The following is a 16860-nucleotide window of genomic DNA, read 5'->3' as shown; positions in this document are numbered from 1 at the left end:
TGCTGTAACAGGTGCACAGAGAATGCCATCTCCACTAGCATTCACAAAGTCCTCTTACAATACAAAGTAACCTGAGAATGCTGTTCTACTACAGCTCAGCTTTTAACATGATTAAACAATCATTTAGAGCTTCACACCCTTGTTTACTTCTTGCTCGGAGTCCCAGTGGTACACTCAAACTCCCACTTGAACTACAACTGTTGCCTTCCTTGAACAAATATTGCATATACTCAGTGTCATCACCCAATTAAACACTTTACACACTCTGTGTTATGGCAGATACTTGACCCCTGCATTTGCACAGTATGCTCTTGCATATTAATATCCAAATGCATACACTAACACAAAAGGCACAAAGCTGTTTATTATTTAGTACATATAAGTATTATAAATATTACAGCTTTTGAAAGAGTACAGCACACTTGGTACTTTTTTTTCAGAGAGTGTATATGATTTCCATTAGACGTGTTATTATATTTTGCTCAGTGTGAGCCATGAGACAGGTGCAGTAAAAAGAGCACATAGTATCTATTGATTACAGCTTCCAATATTTCCTGTTATAAAGAATGACTCCTGAAGCAATGGCCTGTTTTCTTTTACAGAAAACTTGTAGCTTGAGGAAGTATAATTATTCTTCTCAAGTTCAGTATACTGAAAGGGTGTAAAATGGCTTCATATTTCTGTCTACTATGGGGAATTTTTTTTTTTAAACATAACAGCTTTGTTGAATAACAGCCAAAAGGAAATTTTATACTGTTTTCCTATACCCATGTAGTGCTTTGATACCCTTAATGTTAAATATTACACTGCTAATACAGAGTTATTCATAGCAAGGCTAAAACGGTGTGTGTACGTGTGTGTGTAGCTAAAAATGTCCGGTGTTTGGTCAAACAACTCTAGGCTCACTCATATTCTCCATAAACTAAAACATTGTTTTAAACGGTTGTCCAAAACGCAAACTACACTGTCCAGTGTCCACTGCAAATATACTGTATTTCCAGTCATGAAGTAAACTTTTGGGATCTCATAAACCCACAATACAACAATGATCCTACTACTCAAACAGCAATCTACAAAGTCAGCTCCTGACCCCTATAGTTACCAGTCTCAATTTTTTATGACATCTTCTTTGAGTCATACCCCCAATCTGCACTGCACTTTTACGCAAATTCTGAGTTCCAGTAGATACTTTTAATGCCCCCTTTAAGTCAGATCTCAGAAACTCAGGGGAACCTCAACTTAAATCAGGGGAGTATTCCAAAAAGCAGGTTATGTGACATATCAAACAAAGACTCAAACACAAAACTGATCCTACAGGCCACAACTTCAAAAGTTCAAGGCCACAAATTAAAATACCTGCAGATCAGGATCAGCAGTCTGTTCAAGCCTAAAAGCACGTTACAGAAAGGGATATATGACAGATGGATACGCACATAGATGCACGAGTTTCACGTCCTTAGTTATCATCTAGGTGCATTCCAGAACCAGCAAATTCACCATCATACATCAAAACATACACACTAAAAAAAAGACAACATTAAAGATAAGCCTATATACCTTTTGAGAGAAACAACTTCAGTTTAAGTAATTTGCCCAAAAAAATTAAGAAGACACTTAATATTTAGACATAGATCTTCCCAGTTTTATTTATTAAAAGACAGTGACTTCAACATTTCTTTTATTGCTCAAAGTTCTAAAATATAGGATGAACACAAAACTGTGAAATTGAAATTAAATGTGAAATTCAATTAAATAGTATAATTTGTGGACCATTAGAGAAATTCTAGAACATTTAAGACTGTGCTGCCTGGCTCAGATGCAGTTAAGAATAATTTGGTGGGGTTAGTGACAACCAATATGACAGTCAAAAAATAAAAAGGCAAATGTAAACACAAAGCTCCTGGTAAAATGAGTCTTCACATCTTCACCTGTGAATCATTTATTCTTATCACTGTTCAGCAATGTGAAGCCTGTTGGGAAAAGGCAGAGGAAAACAGACCTTGAGTTGGATCATGCAAACATCAATGCAAAACTAGATCAATAAGTCAAGTATTACATAAGACACAACCACTGATGATGGATTTCTGATGACAGGATGCCATGGTTTACCTTCCTTTGCCATACTCTCGGCTGCACTCTTGGCCTTTCCACTCAAGTCACTGACAACGTTGTCGAATGCTGCTTCATGTTTGAGGAAGAAAGGTCTCACCACACGTGTGTATATCATCTGAGAGCCATTCCATGAGACTGGAGCCATGCACCACAGCAGAAACAGGCACTGCAATTAACATACATGTCAACTTCACATTTGCTGCCACTGTGTTCAAAAAACAATGAATATTCATTTGGATCAATTCACATTAAAATGATCAACAGTAAAGACAAAAGATTTCGATTTCAAATAAAGGCTGTTCTTTTCGATTTTCTATTCAAGAAACAAACCTGAAAAAAATGCATCATTTCCAAAAAATTATTAAGCAGCAGGACTGATTTCAACATTTATAATAATAAGAACGGTCACTTGAGCACCAAATCAGGATGATGTTTACAATAAAAAACAATTATTTTAAAATGTAATATTTCTCAATATTACCGTTTGCAATTACCGAGTGCAATTTTAATAAAATAAGCTAATAATACACCCTTGGTGAGCATAAGACAAAATCATTTGTATTCCCAATAGTAAATAGTAAAAAAAAAAATAAGAAAATGCCAATTCTTGAACAGAATCTCCTTAAAAATCAGTGTACATCCATTTTAAAAATGTTAGGACAATATACAACTTGTTAAAATAAGGATAAGATATTTTATAAATTTACTGGGTTATTTCATGTGAATTGGCAACACGACACTATAATGATTGTTACAACAACTAGGGATATGCACAAGTTCTCTGAAGTGTCTCCAAAGATCAAAATACCATGACAATATAACCAGATCACATCAAACCCTGAGATATTTTTTCTTAGGAAGTGATCATTAAGATGTTCTTAGGAAAATTCTAACATCTTAAGAAATTTTCATGAAGTACCCTTAGGAACATTCATGCAAGCATCTTGGAATTTAACCAAGAAATGTCACAATCTCTTTCTTAAGAAGAGCTTTGTGAAAACTTTCACTTGGCCTTGACATACAATTCACCCACCTCATGTTAACCTTATCAATACATGCTTTAACATCTATTCCATGCACATCCACATCAAACTCTCCATATTTAAATGGACTTATCTTGCCATAGAACATCTAATTAAGAAAGATTTTGGTTAGGAAAATTAAATTGGAAAAAAACGCATGCATATCATTTAAGATCTCAGCTCAACTTAGTCAACTGCTAGTTGATTTGTATAAATTGGCTATAAAGTACTCAGTCAAATTTAGAACAAGGATCAAAACTGAAATGAGGCTGTTGGTCGAGTTGGCAGTAAGACAAGCATACTAAATATACACTATGCAAACCTCTCAGCATGACCTACATACCAATACATTTACAGTCCTCCTACAGCAAGCTAACATGGAATGGTTTTCAAAACTGATCTCCAAAATTCATGTAAATACACTCAAGCATAAATGAAATAAAACCAAAAACACCTTACCTTCCCAGCATAGTAGAAGGGAAACCAGAAGAGGAAGATATCAGAGAAAAATTCAGCCACACTGAAGAGTCCATAAACCACCCAGTAGGTTAGCCATTTGGTGTCGTCATCTTTATTGTTACTCTCAATGGCTTTGATGCTGCACGAGGAACAGAATGACATGTGAAAACAGGGAAGTCAATGTGAGTTGCTCTCATTATTCTGCTTCCTAAATGCTGTGCAAACACATATGTGAGGTTCTCCAGGTCTAGCATCTGCACCAATACACATACTAGACATTTGTGAAATTTGACAGGTCACACAAACTCACGAGGCATATGCTGGGTATGCGAAACCAATCAAGTTGCAGAGGAGGGAGGCACCATATCCAAATAACAGATAGAGTGCCAGAATAGATACTGCACCTGCAGAACAAACAAGACACATGATCACTGTCATTATTCAAATGAAGAAGGGCATTTAGGAGCAATGATGACATTGTGTTTGGTGTCAGTGTTGACACCTAACAGGATGGAAGAATCACAAACAAAGGCTGTCTACTTATATGTGAACATAAGGTAAGTTGTCAAAGTCTAGCCAATTCTGAACAGATACTTGAGGACGTTTAAAAATAACTATTGGGAGCGGTTACTGGTAGAAGACACCACTCAGGCATTCAAGTAACCAGCCAATGCAGTTAAACCCATGCACCGGAAAACTGGCACTTCATTTGTTTGATGCTTCTCAAACTAGCATGTGTATTTTTTATCTTTAAACAAAGAGCAATAACAGATAAACAGGTGTAAATGCAACAAGGAAAGGACAATTAACCCTCGGGGGGAGGGGGGCTGTTCATACGGCATCTGTTCTTGTCACACACACACGCAAAGCAGAGTAGCCTATGTTTGATTCGTAAATGACTCCTTTTTCATTCGGAGCTATTTGATGAATCTGGTGAACCGATTCTCCAATCCGGTCTGAACTTTACAACGAACCAAACTGAATCATCATAAGTAGCCTAATCATCAGTTTATCGACTCAATGAACCGCAAACTGTCTCTTGATAATTTTTTAATCTAAAATCTTAATAAAACAACAATATATCCCAAACCGTTCATTTGTTCAGAACCAGCGCTTTAAAAGAACCGCTTCGTAAAAATGACTCGGACTTCCCTGGTCTTATCAGTATGACTCCCAGAGCACTTTTGCACTCATTTGCAACATTCACCAAGACTTTACATATGGGTGACAGTAACTTAAGTCAAGAGTTAAAATAATAAACTCATACTTTCCTTAATAAAAGTAAGGCTTAAATTCATAATATAGGCTACACTTTATCCCGGACTAACGTTAATTATCAAATTGATTCCAAACCAAAAATTTAAGCCAGTCACGTACCTGTTGCAATGTACTGTTTCTTAACTCCAGTTTTTTCCTCTAAAACCGCCAGAAAATCCGTTACCACATTCTTCTGTTTAAAAAACGCTTCGTAGCGTTCTGTAACGGTATTTAACATTTTGTCCTTCCTCGTTTATAGTACAGCAGAATGTAGTGACCAATACCAGAATTGTAAACAGTTTTCCAAGCCAGGAAAACTAACACCGTACTTTCACAAAGTGTGTCCCCTCTCAGCACAGCACTGGCTCATACAGACATCTGCGGCGACCAATAGAATCTAATACAAACACATGATTCCACCCACTCACAGGTGATTATGATTCCGCTGAAATGCTGAGTAAGGAGTTGTGCTTTTGACTGAGAGAATGATAGCATTGTTGGAGAGCCTGTAATGAAAGTATGCTCTTTTCAGAAGAACAAAACGTGCACTCCTACTATTTCCTCACCGTTTTCCCCGTTAACTGCAGCCCTGACTGTAGGCCTATAAATTGAATGCCAATAAATAGCATGTCTAAATTACATTTCCAATCTGTAAGGCCAATCCAAAAAGCTATTTCGCTATGGGTTCCCTCAGACAACAACAGCATAACTTGTCCTTGTGTTGTCAGTTGTTATCTCGTGTAGAAACAATCAAATTATAATAATAATTAAAAAACAACACAGACACATCTGTTTCATAATTCACGTTTGATAAGTTATTGATTTTCTCATAAATTCAAAACCACCATCATAAATGAAATTCAAAGGCAACCTATATGGCTCTGAAAGGTGCTCTTTAGCCTACTAACTGTTATTGGGTTAGATATATAAAATTAAACCATCCTTCATAATGTCAATGTATATTTGTATATACAAATATTATTAACTATTAACTGGGTTTTTTTTAAAATGTATGTATGCACTTGTTTATTCGTTCCAAACACATCTGCAATTTTAAAGTGTGCCAGGAGAGGGCGCTCTACTCTTTGTGGACAATGTCCCTATTTCTCTTCTTACAACAACTGTCTGTGTTAGTCTCAATTTAACAATGTTTGGACTTTTAGGTGCTGCATTACTGTTTTGATTTTCATTTAGAAAATTAGTTCAGTGAAGACAGGACACCAGGTAATAAGTAACACATGATAGGTTTCATGATTGATTGCCCTTTAAATAACAATAAAATGTAACAGCCATTAATAATATGTAAATCAAATCAGAAAATGCTATCATTTGCCTGACATCGTCATAGTAGATGTGATCAAACATCATAGCCTAACTAAACATCTTTGTAATGTACTGTAAGTCTGGAGACTTTAAAAATATCAGTCACCAAGCATTTTTTTAAAGATACAAAAAAAAATGTATTTTTGAATTATATATATTATATATCATATATTCTAGATATATTTGATTGCAACGTGAGTCAAGGATAGATATCTACATATATGCAGGAAAAACAGATTTCATTTGCTAATAAGATTACATCCGCTAAGCGAATTATACTAATACATTTGGCTAGATTATCATCATGGGCTTTAGAAGCACTGAAAGCTTTTGTGTTGAATTAAGATGTAGTAATATGAAATCCTGATATTAATCTCTTTAAGCCATTTATACAGCTGACTAACTAGCACTATTGTTCTGTAACAGATTTATTGTGATTTAATTTAAATCATTTAGTTATACACATAGTCAGGTTTACTTTTCAGTTTTTCTGGCCTCTAATTATTCTTATTAAAATTTCACTACACTGGATATAATGTTTTTTTTTTTTTTTTTTTTTTTTTTACATGAAATGTTATTTTAATTTAATTTAATTTATTTATTTTTATTTTTACTTTACACTTTTTTATGGTCAGGTCAGCATGAATCTATTTAATACTCAGACCATTATTAAAACACCCCTGGTACACACACACACCTGAATTGAGTTAATCTTTAATAGTTGGGTGTCTGAGTTAAATGAGACTATCACGTGTCTGCACATCTCCTGGCTGCTCATGTTGCCAGCAAGGCCACTAAATGGGACAGGCATACCCTAAACTCCTAAAGTCATCAGATCAAATTACAATGGATAACAATGCCATGTTGTGCCTGCTGAGGATGTGCTAATTGTCCAGAGGACTTAATCCTCTTTTCACAGAATTGCGGAAGACTTTTTGACTGATCATTAGCACCGCCATTGAATCTGTGCCTCATTACTGAATGTTTAATCGCTGTACATCTTACACTGAAATGTATACATCATTGTCTGAAAGCATATTGAGTTTTTTGACTAGTACCTACTAATGATTTTTCAGTGTCTCCATGCTTTACGCAGGTTAGAACAGTGTGACGTCAAAGCAGTCGCAGTCGTTATTTAGGTTGACGATGCAGTCAGTGATTATATCTGCTCCTAAGTAAATGGATTAGTGTTTGATCACACCTGAGAAACCGCTGTCGTCACCTGTAATGGTCTTCATTAGATTTGAGAAATTCCAACCTTTCAAAAAATGTTTAAAAAGTCTATTCTAAATCCACATGTAGTGGGTTAGTCAGCTTCCTATTGAGAAGTCAATGATTTTTGCATAAAAATAATCTATACACTATGAAATGGATATTTAAATGTATTTCAATACAAAGATTGAGGCCTACATATTAATTTGCTATTTTTCACTTAAAACTTTGGGGAACACAAATAATGCATCACAGTTTTAGTATTCTGATTTAGTATAATGGGTGTGCTTTTGTCTTGTCTCGTCTCGTCTCGTCTCGTCTTGTTTTGTCTTGTCTTGTTTTGTCCTGTCTCGTCTTGTTTTGTCTCGTCTTGTCTCTTCTTCTTGTCTCGTCTTGTTTTGTATGTATGGTGAAACAAACTCTAACATGCAGGTGTTCACTCATGTCTTCACACCCTATCAAATATAAGGCGTAAAAGCTCAAAAATAATATAAATAGAATTTCAGAATTCAGTAAAATTCTAATAAGAATATTATTGTTTTTATTTAGGTCCAGTAGTCTGTTTTCCAACTGTTAATTCTGTTTATTTGTAGGGGTCTTATCCACTGGGGCATGCATAAACAATATAACTATTTTATTTAAACCGTTATTGTTAGTTGTGTTGTTACATTTGGGTCTTTCATTTCTTGTGTCTTATGTTGTCTTAGGACACATTTGTTCCTTTACCTAAAATGATCAGCTGATAGTTTGTAACACTGTAGTGCACAGTGTTGAGGTCATGAGTGTTGAGTCATGAATGAATTTGCATAAAGCCTTTTAAATTCATACAAATTAAGAAATCAAACAAACCTTCATTTCATGGACTGGAGACCTTCCAACACTGTCTGGTAATTAAATCAATACCCGCTGTACACGCCGATGTCGGAAATGCCTGTAGAGTGCAGCGGCAGAAATCCCATTAAGGCATGACGTTCAAACTAATAAGGGGCATGTCCTTTATCTCTGAATAGCCTCCACCCCATGTGTTCAGAGTAAAAGTAGTACAGCCTTAAAAAGCTGTGAAAACTAAAGAACATCCTTTTTCCATGTGACTTAGAAGTGCTGTAGGAAAAGGACAAATTGTCAGTATTTTAATGCATTTAACTCACTCTTCTGACCTGCTACTTTACCATGTGTGGTTTAAGTATGATTTTATTTTTTTTTATTTTTTTTGTTGTTTTTAAATCTAGAAGAGTATTTCATTAGTCTGAGCTTTAATGTTTTCTTCCTATCAAGCCCCCGTTTAGAGTTTAGAACTCTTACTCTTTAGAACTTTCTTTATTAAAATGACACGAACTGTCATCTCATGCAGAAATACAATTTTTTTACGAGATTCTTTATTTTTTTAGAAGGTAATATACTACTAACTCTTTTTAAAATGGATCTGAAATTGGTTGCATAAAACTTAACTTTTGATTTATGTTTAATATAATTTTAAACTAAAAAACTAATTGGAGCTGTGGTCTGGGCAGTGCATAAGTTCCAGATGTTCAGCTGCTTATGTGAATTTGAGACTGGCTTGTCATATTCCTTTCCTCATTCATTGTTCCCCATATAGCTATGTCATACTTTCATCATTCCTGCAATGTAAGCATTTTTATTATATTTCTTTACAGTAAACCATGATTTATTTTAAACTCATATTGTTCTGAAACTGACCCCACAATGACCTTGGCCTCGTGTTTGTGCTTCACCACTTTATCTTTTCACAGTCAATGGCCTCCAGACTCTGACTAGGTTCTTTTAATACCCTTATTCCTTGTAATCGCCTCTGACTGCACTGTCGTGAAGGCAGTGGTGTGGATCTATACTTGATTGCTTAATCTGTTGTTAGAAAAGGTTTACACAGAAAGGCTCTCAGAACTGTTCCTGCCCACACAGATCTTAGCATGGATGAGAACCGGAGCAGCTCAAGGCCGGCATCTTCCCAGTGCCATTCCCCTTCTGTAAACCCCTTCAGAAATATGGTGGAATATTTCAAGAACCTTATCAAGAACTCAGTATCTCCAAAGTTTCGTGAATGGGCAAAGGACTACTGCAGAAGGAATGGCTTGCTCACCTTATCAGTGTTAGCAGTGATGTCTGGTTGTGTGGTGGGATTCACGTTAAGAAGCTTGAACTTGTCAACACAGGTAATGTGGAATATAAAGATTTTGTTTTAAATAGATTTTTTGGGACAATTTTTTTTTTATATTTATATATATATACAAAAAAGGTTGCTATTGAAATTTTTAATTATATGTAGCCTATAAACATAATTGCACTAGCAACTTAACATTATACAGTCATTGTAGCAATTGAACAAAGAAATGATCTGGATACAAAACAAATCAAACTCTATTGGCATATAGATTTGCACAGACAATATTATACAGTCATTATAGCAATTGAACAAAGGAATGATCCGGATACGGTAGCACTTTATTTTACAGTCCTGTTCCTCATGTACATACTGTGTACTTATTATAGTAATTACAATAACTATGTAATAACTAGGTACTAACCCTGAACCTACCCCTAAACCTAACTCCTACCCCATGTATTTACCTTGTATTACCAGAACTTTCTCAGATAAATACACTGTAAGTACACTATAAGTACATGTTAGTACACGTACTGTAAAACAAAGTGCAACCCTGCATACAAAACAAGTCAAACTCTATTGGCATGTAGATTTGCACAGACAATCATTTAAACTCATCACTTAATAATGAAAAAGCTGAGTTTACAGTAATGCACTTACAGTGCAAATCTATGGCACAAAGCATGCAGCAGGACACACTATAGCTACAAATGTCTAATATGATTAAACTCACTTATTACTTTGTACGTGCAAAGTTATATCCATTTTTTCACAACATACTCAAGAGTACCATAAGAACTGTTAACGTCAAAAATGTAAAGTACATCATACATTCATAACCAGAAGTGCAGTTGCTGAATGGACAATAAATAAAACTTTACAAAAACCACTAAACAAGAATTTTTAAAAAGTGAGGGATGTAATCACATGTGCTGTCAATAGCACTTTGCTTTTTTAGAAGCAAAAACACTCCTATAATTTTAAGATGTTTTTGATGACCTTTGCCCTTGAAGCCTTATATCACATATACAGCTATATTTTCCAGCCTATGTGGCATATGTTCTCAAAACTAGCTCTTAGTACTGCTTTTTGATTATGTGACATCTGGCTTTTGTTACCCATAAATAAACTCCAAATAGCTTTCAAGGTCAACTAAGGAGAAACAGGCATTAGTAAAGTCAGCTGACGTAATTGTTTTTTTATTAGCAATGTCACTAAAAGCCATGCTTTCTCTTTTCCCTCAGGCAAAAATCTACTTTTCTTTTCCTGGAGAACTTCTAATGAGAATGCTAAAAATGTTGATACTTCCTCTCATCACATCCAGGTAACCACACACACCATATCACTGCTTTTTGTTTCTTCACTGAGACCAAACTGAGAATCACTGAGAATTTTTTGTTGTTGTTGTTGTTGACATTTTTGAAAACCTAACAAAACATCTTTCATCAGAAAAAAAAATGTTGCATAATGAGAAAAGCTTCATTTCAATTAATAGTGGGATAGCTGAATGTTACAAAATGAATATAGAGTCTAAAATGTATTAGAAAAAAAAACAATAGATAAGAGTTACTTGTAACAAATAATGGAGATGAATTGCAGTCACCCCCTATTAAAATTAAAAAGAAAAATGTCTGCATATAGGGAAAGTAGATATATGTAAGATATTTTATGTGATATTTATAATAATGATTGAAATGCCAACACTTTCCTTACAGTTTAATGTCTGGCTTGTCTGCTATGGACACCAAGGCCAGTGGACGCCTGGGCCTTCTCACCATCACATATTACCTGTGGACTACATTCATTGCTGTAATCGTGGGGATTGTTCTGGTACTGATTATTCATCCTGGAACTGGCACTGAAAAAGAGGGGCATAAAGCCTCAGGGGGGCCAGTGATGACGTCTGCCGATGCCCTCCTAGATTTGATCAGGTAACTTCACAATAATAACAAAACCTACCTCTCAGAAACAGTTTAATAGAGAGGAGACAGAGAAGACACGTGTAGAAATATGAATAGGATATAGCAGCTGTAGAAAAGAAGTTCCACCATTCAGTTAAAACAGCCAATCAGCTTATTAGTATATAGGTGACATTTTGTTTCACTGCTCTGCAAATGCAAATACACATTAGCTAGATAAACCCGAAACTACAGTTTCAACATTTTCTGTCAGTTGTATTGGTTATTTTAACACTTCAACCATGTTTTCAACCCTTTGCTCATTTGCTTCAACTATTTGCTCATTGTCTTTCTTTTTCCATCTCACTTAGGCAGAAATATGGTGAAAATAGTGTTAACTACTAGACAAACAACAGTTTAGACATTGTTTCAGCAAACTAGCATTAACATTCTGGTACATAACATTCACTTTACAAAGTCCAATCAGTTTCCCATGGATAGAATCAATATCTGCTCTGCATTATTTCTCATTGAATATTCTGTTTCACTTAGACTACAAACAACCTGTAGGCAATTCATTTCAGTTTTATTGCTCAGTCTAAGTAACGCTTTGAACTTACATAACCGATTACAAGCTGAAGTCAAGCTTTTCGAGGCTTAAGCTTCCCTTTTGCTTTATCCTGTCACTGGCCAGAAGGTTGGAATTAAGTATATTTAGAGAGGCACCCAAGCGGATGTGAATGACATGGCTTTTCACAAGTGCGAAAGATGCTCCTAAGCTCTGGACCAAATTTAATTGGATTGTAGTCAGGGACACGCAAGTAGAATTGCTACTTTATAAATAATGCATTGGCTGATAGCCTTTGTCCTCCAAGTCATAACAGCTTTTTTTTAATTTTATTTTTGCAGTCTTGTACAAAAATCAAATCAAGTGATTCTAAAACAAACAATGTGTAATTTTTGGCTAATAGTACACACTATACTTCATATGCTATATTAAAATCTGTGGCCTTATGTATGACTGGTTGTTGTGCTTTTCCAACAGGAACATGATTCCATCCAATCTGATTGAAGCCACATTTCAGCAGGTGAGAGAAACGCATGAAGAACTGAGGAGTTAATCGTCTACAGTGTTTTGTATCTAATCCATGTCCACCTGTGCTCTTCTGTTTCAGTATAAAACAGAGCTTGTGCCCAATTTTAAAAATAGCGAAAAATCATCACAAGCCAACTTTGTGTACATCATGCCAGACTATGAAAACCCCAAGATGGGTCACCCAGTGTTTCTTGAACTCACTCCTTCTCCTGAAATCCACTACAAGATTGTACCGGGGAAAAGCAATGGGATGAACGTGCTAGGAATTGTCATTTTCTCTGCCACTATGGGTGTGTATAATAGACAACTGTCTTGTATAACACTATAACCCTGGTGAAAAAAATATATAGACCAGATTAGGCTGGTTACTGTTGATTTGGTGTTGTAGTCAGGGAGTTCACCAATCAAACTACCTGTTTATAGCTGGTTAAACTACTTAAAAAGCCTAATGGGAACACTAGTATACCAGCATCCTATGTTGGGGACTAGCATCCAAAATACTGAACAACATACAATGGAGACCATCAGTGCTGATTTATTTTATTAATTTTTTTTCAGCAGGGAAGTAAATATTCATTGTACAATTAAACAGTTTAGATTTGCATTTGTAAATAGGTTTCTTATGCCCAACAAGGGAGTGTGTAGATTTGTTAGATTTTTTTTTTTTTTAACTAAATATTATTGGTTTTCCATTTTTATATATTTTGAAATGTAATTTATTCCTGTGATGACAAAGCAAAATTTTGTTCTCTAGTCCTTGCTAAATAAAAGTACTAGTTAAAAAAAAAAATTTTTACTGACCCCAGGTTGGCTTTTTTTTTTTTGGGACTCCCCAGGTCTTCTGCTTGGTAGAATGGGATCCAGAGGTTTACCCCTAGTAAATGTGTGTCTTTGCATCAATGAATGTGTCATGAAGATCATCAATGCTGCTATGTGGTGAGTAGAAGTGGGTCACTTCACCCAAAATTTCCCTTACAAACCTAGAGACTAGAGATTTGTAATTTCAGCTATGACGCAAATGTGACCCTGAATCTCTATCAATCTGAATAAATAAGCTTTCCATTGATGTATGGTTTGTTAGGATAGGGCAATATTTGGCTGAGGCACAACTATTTGAATATCTGGAATCTGAGGGAGCAAAAAAATAAAACAAAAAATACTGAGGAAAATCTCCTTTACAGATGTCAAAATTAAGTTCTCAGAAATGCATATTACGAATAAAAAATTACGTTTTTATACATTAAAAGTAGGAAATTGACAAAACATCTTCATGGAACATGATCTTTACTTAATATATACCTAATGATTTTTTGGCATAAAAGAAAAATCTAATATTTTGACCCTATTGTATTTTTGGCTATTGCTACAACTATACCCAGCGACTTAAGACTGGTTTTGTGGTCCATGGTCACAAATGTTCACTATTAGACTACATAACTCAAAAAAAGTCATCACACTTTGTCATGCAAACTTGTTAATCTGTCTTGGCAAATAAAATAGAATCCCAATCCACAACAAATGAAGAGCCAGCTGTCTCTTTTAATACACACTTAAATACATAAGTGTACTAGTTTAAAAGGTGCTCAAAGCTTCCTCATTCTACTAAATGAGGTTGGCAGTGGAAAGGTGTTTGTGTAAAAGAGTCAGGCCAACTGAGAAGTTGATTTATTCAGTCAGTAATGCATTTCAAACTCAGTCAAGTGCATGCACCTACAATAAAAAATTATAAATTAACAGTCCAGTCTCTTTGTACAGGTACTTCCCATTTGGAATCGTATTTCTGGTTGCTGGGAAGATCCTGGACATGCATGATCCTGCGGTCCTTGCGGAGAAGCTGGGGATGTACTTCATTACTGTTCTGGCGGGACTGTTCGTCCATGGTGTGATTTTGCTGCCACTGTTCTTCTTCGTGTTCACTAGGAAGAACCCCTTTAGTTATATCCGCGGCCTCCTCCAGGCTCTGGTTATCGCTCTGGCGACTTCATCCAGGTAAAGAAGCTGGTTTAAACAGCCTTTCAGCTCGATGCAACAGAAACAAATGTTAATCCATGAACTATTTCAGGGAATAGTTCCATTAAATCACATTAAATTGAAGTGTTTTTCTTGTGGTGTTCCTAGAGATTATGAATCTTAACATTACAAATTACACAATGTAAAAACAAGCAACTTTTATTTGTATATTTAAATAATCCCTCTCTTTCCAGTTCAGCTACTCTGCCCATTACAATGAAGTGCTTACTGGAGAACTGTCACGTGGATCGGAAAATTGCTCGATTTGTACTTCCTGTGGGTGCTACTATCAATATGGACGGCACAGCACTATATGAAGCAGTGGCAGCCATCTTCATTGCCCAGGTCAATGAGTACGAGCTTGACTTTGGACAACTAGTTACTATTAGGTAAATTATTACAGTTACATTCAGAAAATTATACATTACTGCACAAACGTTTTGAATAATTCAAACTTTTACGTTTAAAAGAAGTCTCTTATGCCTAAACACGACTGAATCTATTTGATAAAAAAAACAGTAATACAGTAATATTGTGAATATTATTATATAAATAAATTATTACAATTTAAAAGAACTGTTATCTATTTTAATATATATTAAAAGGTATTTTTTCCTTGTGATGGCAAAGCTGAATTGTCAGCAGTAATTTCTCCAGTCTTCGGCGTCACACGATCCTTCAGAATACATTCTAATATATTACAAATAAATACGTTTATTCATGTATTAGACACATTAAATTGATCAAAAGTGACAAAGACATTTACAATGTTACAAAAGATTTCTATTTAATAAAATGCTCTTTTAAACTATCCATTCATCAAAGAATCATTTCGTTTCCACAAAAAAAAAATTTCAAACACTGATAATAATCCATTATAATAATTGAGCAGCAAATCAGCATATTAGAATGATTTCTGAATGATCATTGGACACTGAGGACTTGAAGTAATTACTGCTGAAAATTAAGCTTTGCATCACAGGAATAAATCACATTTTATAATGTAATAAAAAAAGTTTAAATTGAAATATTTCACATTACTGTTTGTACTCTATTTTTGATCCAATAAATGCAGCCCAGGGTAAGCATAAAACACCAAGTGCCCCAATGAAGCTGCATGTTGACTTTGACGCTCTGTTCTCAGCATCACAGCTACAGCAGCAAGTATCGGAGCAGCTGGGATCCCTCAGGCTGGTCTTGTTACCATGGTTATCGTTCTTACCTCAGTGGGTTTGCCTCCAGATGATATCTCACTTATTGTAGCCATCGACTGGATCCTGTAAGTACACATACTTAAATACTACAGCATATACACCACAAGTAACTCAATGAAAATCAGTCTCATGTATCATTTTTCATCAGGGACCGATTTCGAACTATGATCAATGTGCTTGGAGATGCATTAGCCGCAGGAATCATGGCTCATGTGTGCAGAAAGGACTTCCAGAAAGACACCCCACCCTCAAACAACTCAGAGAGAGTAAGATATATCCACCATGTTCTCATTTACATATATATATATATATTCCTAACTAGGAAATAAGCATGTATAGTGTGCAGTAGTGGCCTGTTGCAATAGGCCATATTAGATCAAACCAGCCATATTTGACCGCTGCATGATCACTGTATTTTGTCTTGCAGCGAGATACTGTGATATCTTTTGGAAACCAAAGCGTGCAGAGTTTTCCCACATCTGAAGTTCCACTTCTGGCAAACAGGGACTACATCTTAGAGGTTGTCGGCGATCAGGTGATCGAGAGGCCGACTACCTGTTATAACCTCTGCCAAGTCTAACTTTGACAGACGATACCAAGCAGGAGCAGAAGATGCCTTGACTTCACAAAAACCTTCCCCCCTTTCCTCCCCTTCGTTCCACATTTGTGCCATTCTGTCTTTTTTAAATCACAGATATTACTGTAACCTAAAGTGTCGCCTTTGGTGAACTTGAACTAGGACATTTGGGTGCTTTTAACACCTTAAAATGGGGAGGTTTTGTAAATTATATAAAACATTTTTAAATGTTTCTTCTTCTAGAATTGCCTTAAATGCAATAGTTAGTGATCATAATAATACCACAATAATAAAACCACGTCCTGATATGTAAAAACATTATGCAACTACTAAGTCGACTGGAGCTCCAGATATGGATCATCAGTTGCCTTATCATAAAGTGTATGGTGAAGACAAAATATGATTTGTAATGACTAAGAACAGAGATCTTCATTGTTCATAGTTCAGAATCCCTCTGTTCAATTCGTCTGGGATGGGAAGTCGTTGCGCACTGTAATTACAATTTGTTTATTTTCTTAATAAAAATGAAAACTGTAACATTGTTTTATTATTCATACT

At 35.4% G+C, this 16860-nt stretch overlaps 2 protein-coding genes across 2 annotated transcripts; one reads left to right on the top strand and one right to left on the bottom strand.

Moving 5' to 3' along the window:
- Positions 1-1620: 1620 nt before the first annotated feature.
- LOC113119541 (receptor expression-enhancing protein 6) lies at positions 1621-5236 on the bottom strand. Its single transcript, XM_026289104.1, has 5 exons — positions 4971-5236; positions 3904-3997; positions 3594-3732; positions 2110-2278; positions 1621-1970 (listed from the first exon to the last, which is right to left on the bottom strand). Exons 1-5 carry the CDS (start codon positions 5086-5088, stop codon positions 1936-1938), a joined length of 555 nt encoding a protein of 184 aa, XP_026144889.1. The 5' UTR covers positions 5089-5236; the 3' UTR covers positions 1621-1935.
- On the top strand, positions 4028-16839 carry LOC113119300 (excitatory amino acid transporter 5-like). Its single transcript, XM_026288640.1, has 12 exons — positions 4028-4150; positions 9306-9556; positions 10752-10831; positions 11223-11438; positions 12451-12493; positions 12581-12791; positions 13338-13437; positions 14257-14490; positions 14706-14900; positions 15656-15790; positions 15874-15991; positions 16153-16839. Exons 2-12 carry the CDS (start codon positions 9314-9316, stop codon positions 16303-16305), a joined length of 1728 nt encoding a protein of 575 aa, XP_026144425.1. The 5' UTR covers positions 4028-4150; positions 9306-9313; the 3' UTR covers positions 16306-16839.
- The last annotated feature ends 21 nt before the right edge of the window (positions 16840-16860 follow it).

The sequence above is a fragment of the Carassius auratus genome, chromosome 2, assembly GCF_003368295.1.
Source record: "Carassius auratus strain Wakin chromosome 2, ASM336829v1, whole genome shotgun sequence".
Classification (NCBI taxonomy): domain Eukaryota; kingdom Metazoa; phylum Chordata; class Actinopteri; order Cypriniformes; family Cyprinidae; genus Carassius; species Carassius auratus.
This window is presented reverse-complemented; position numbering and strand designations above follow the sequence as displayed.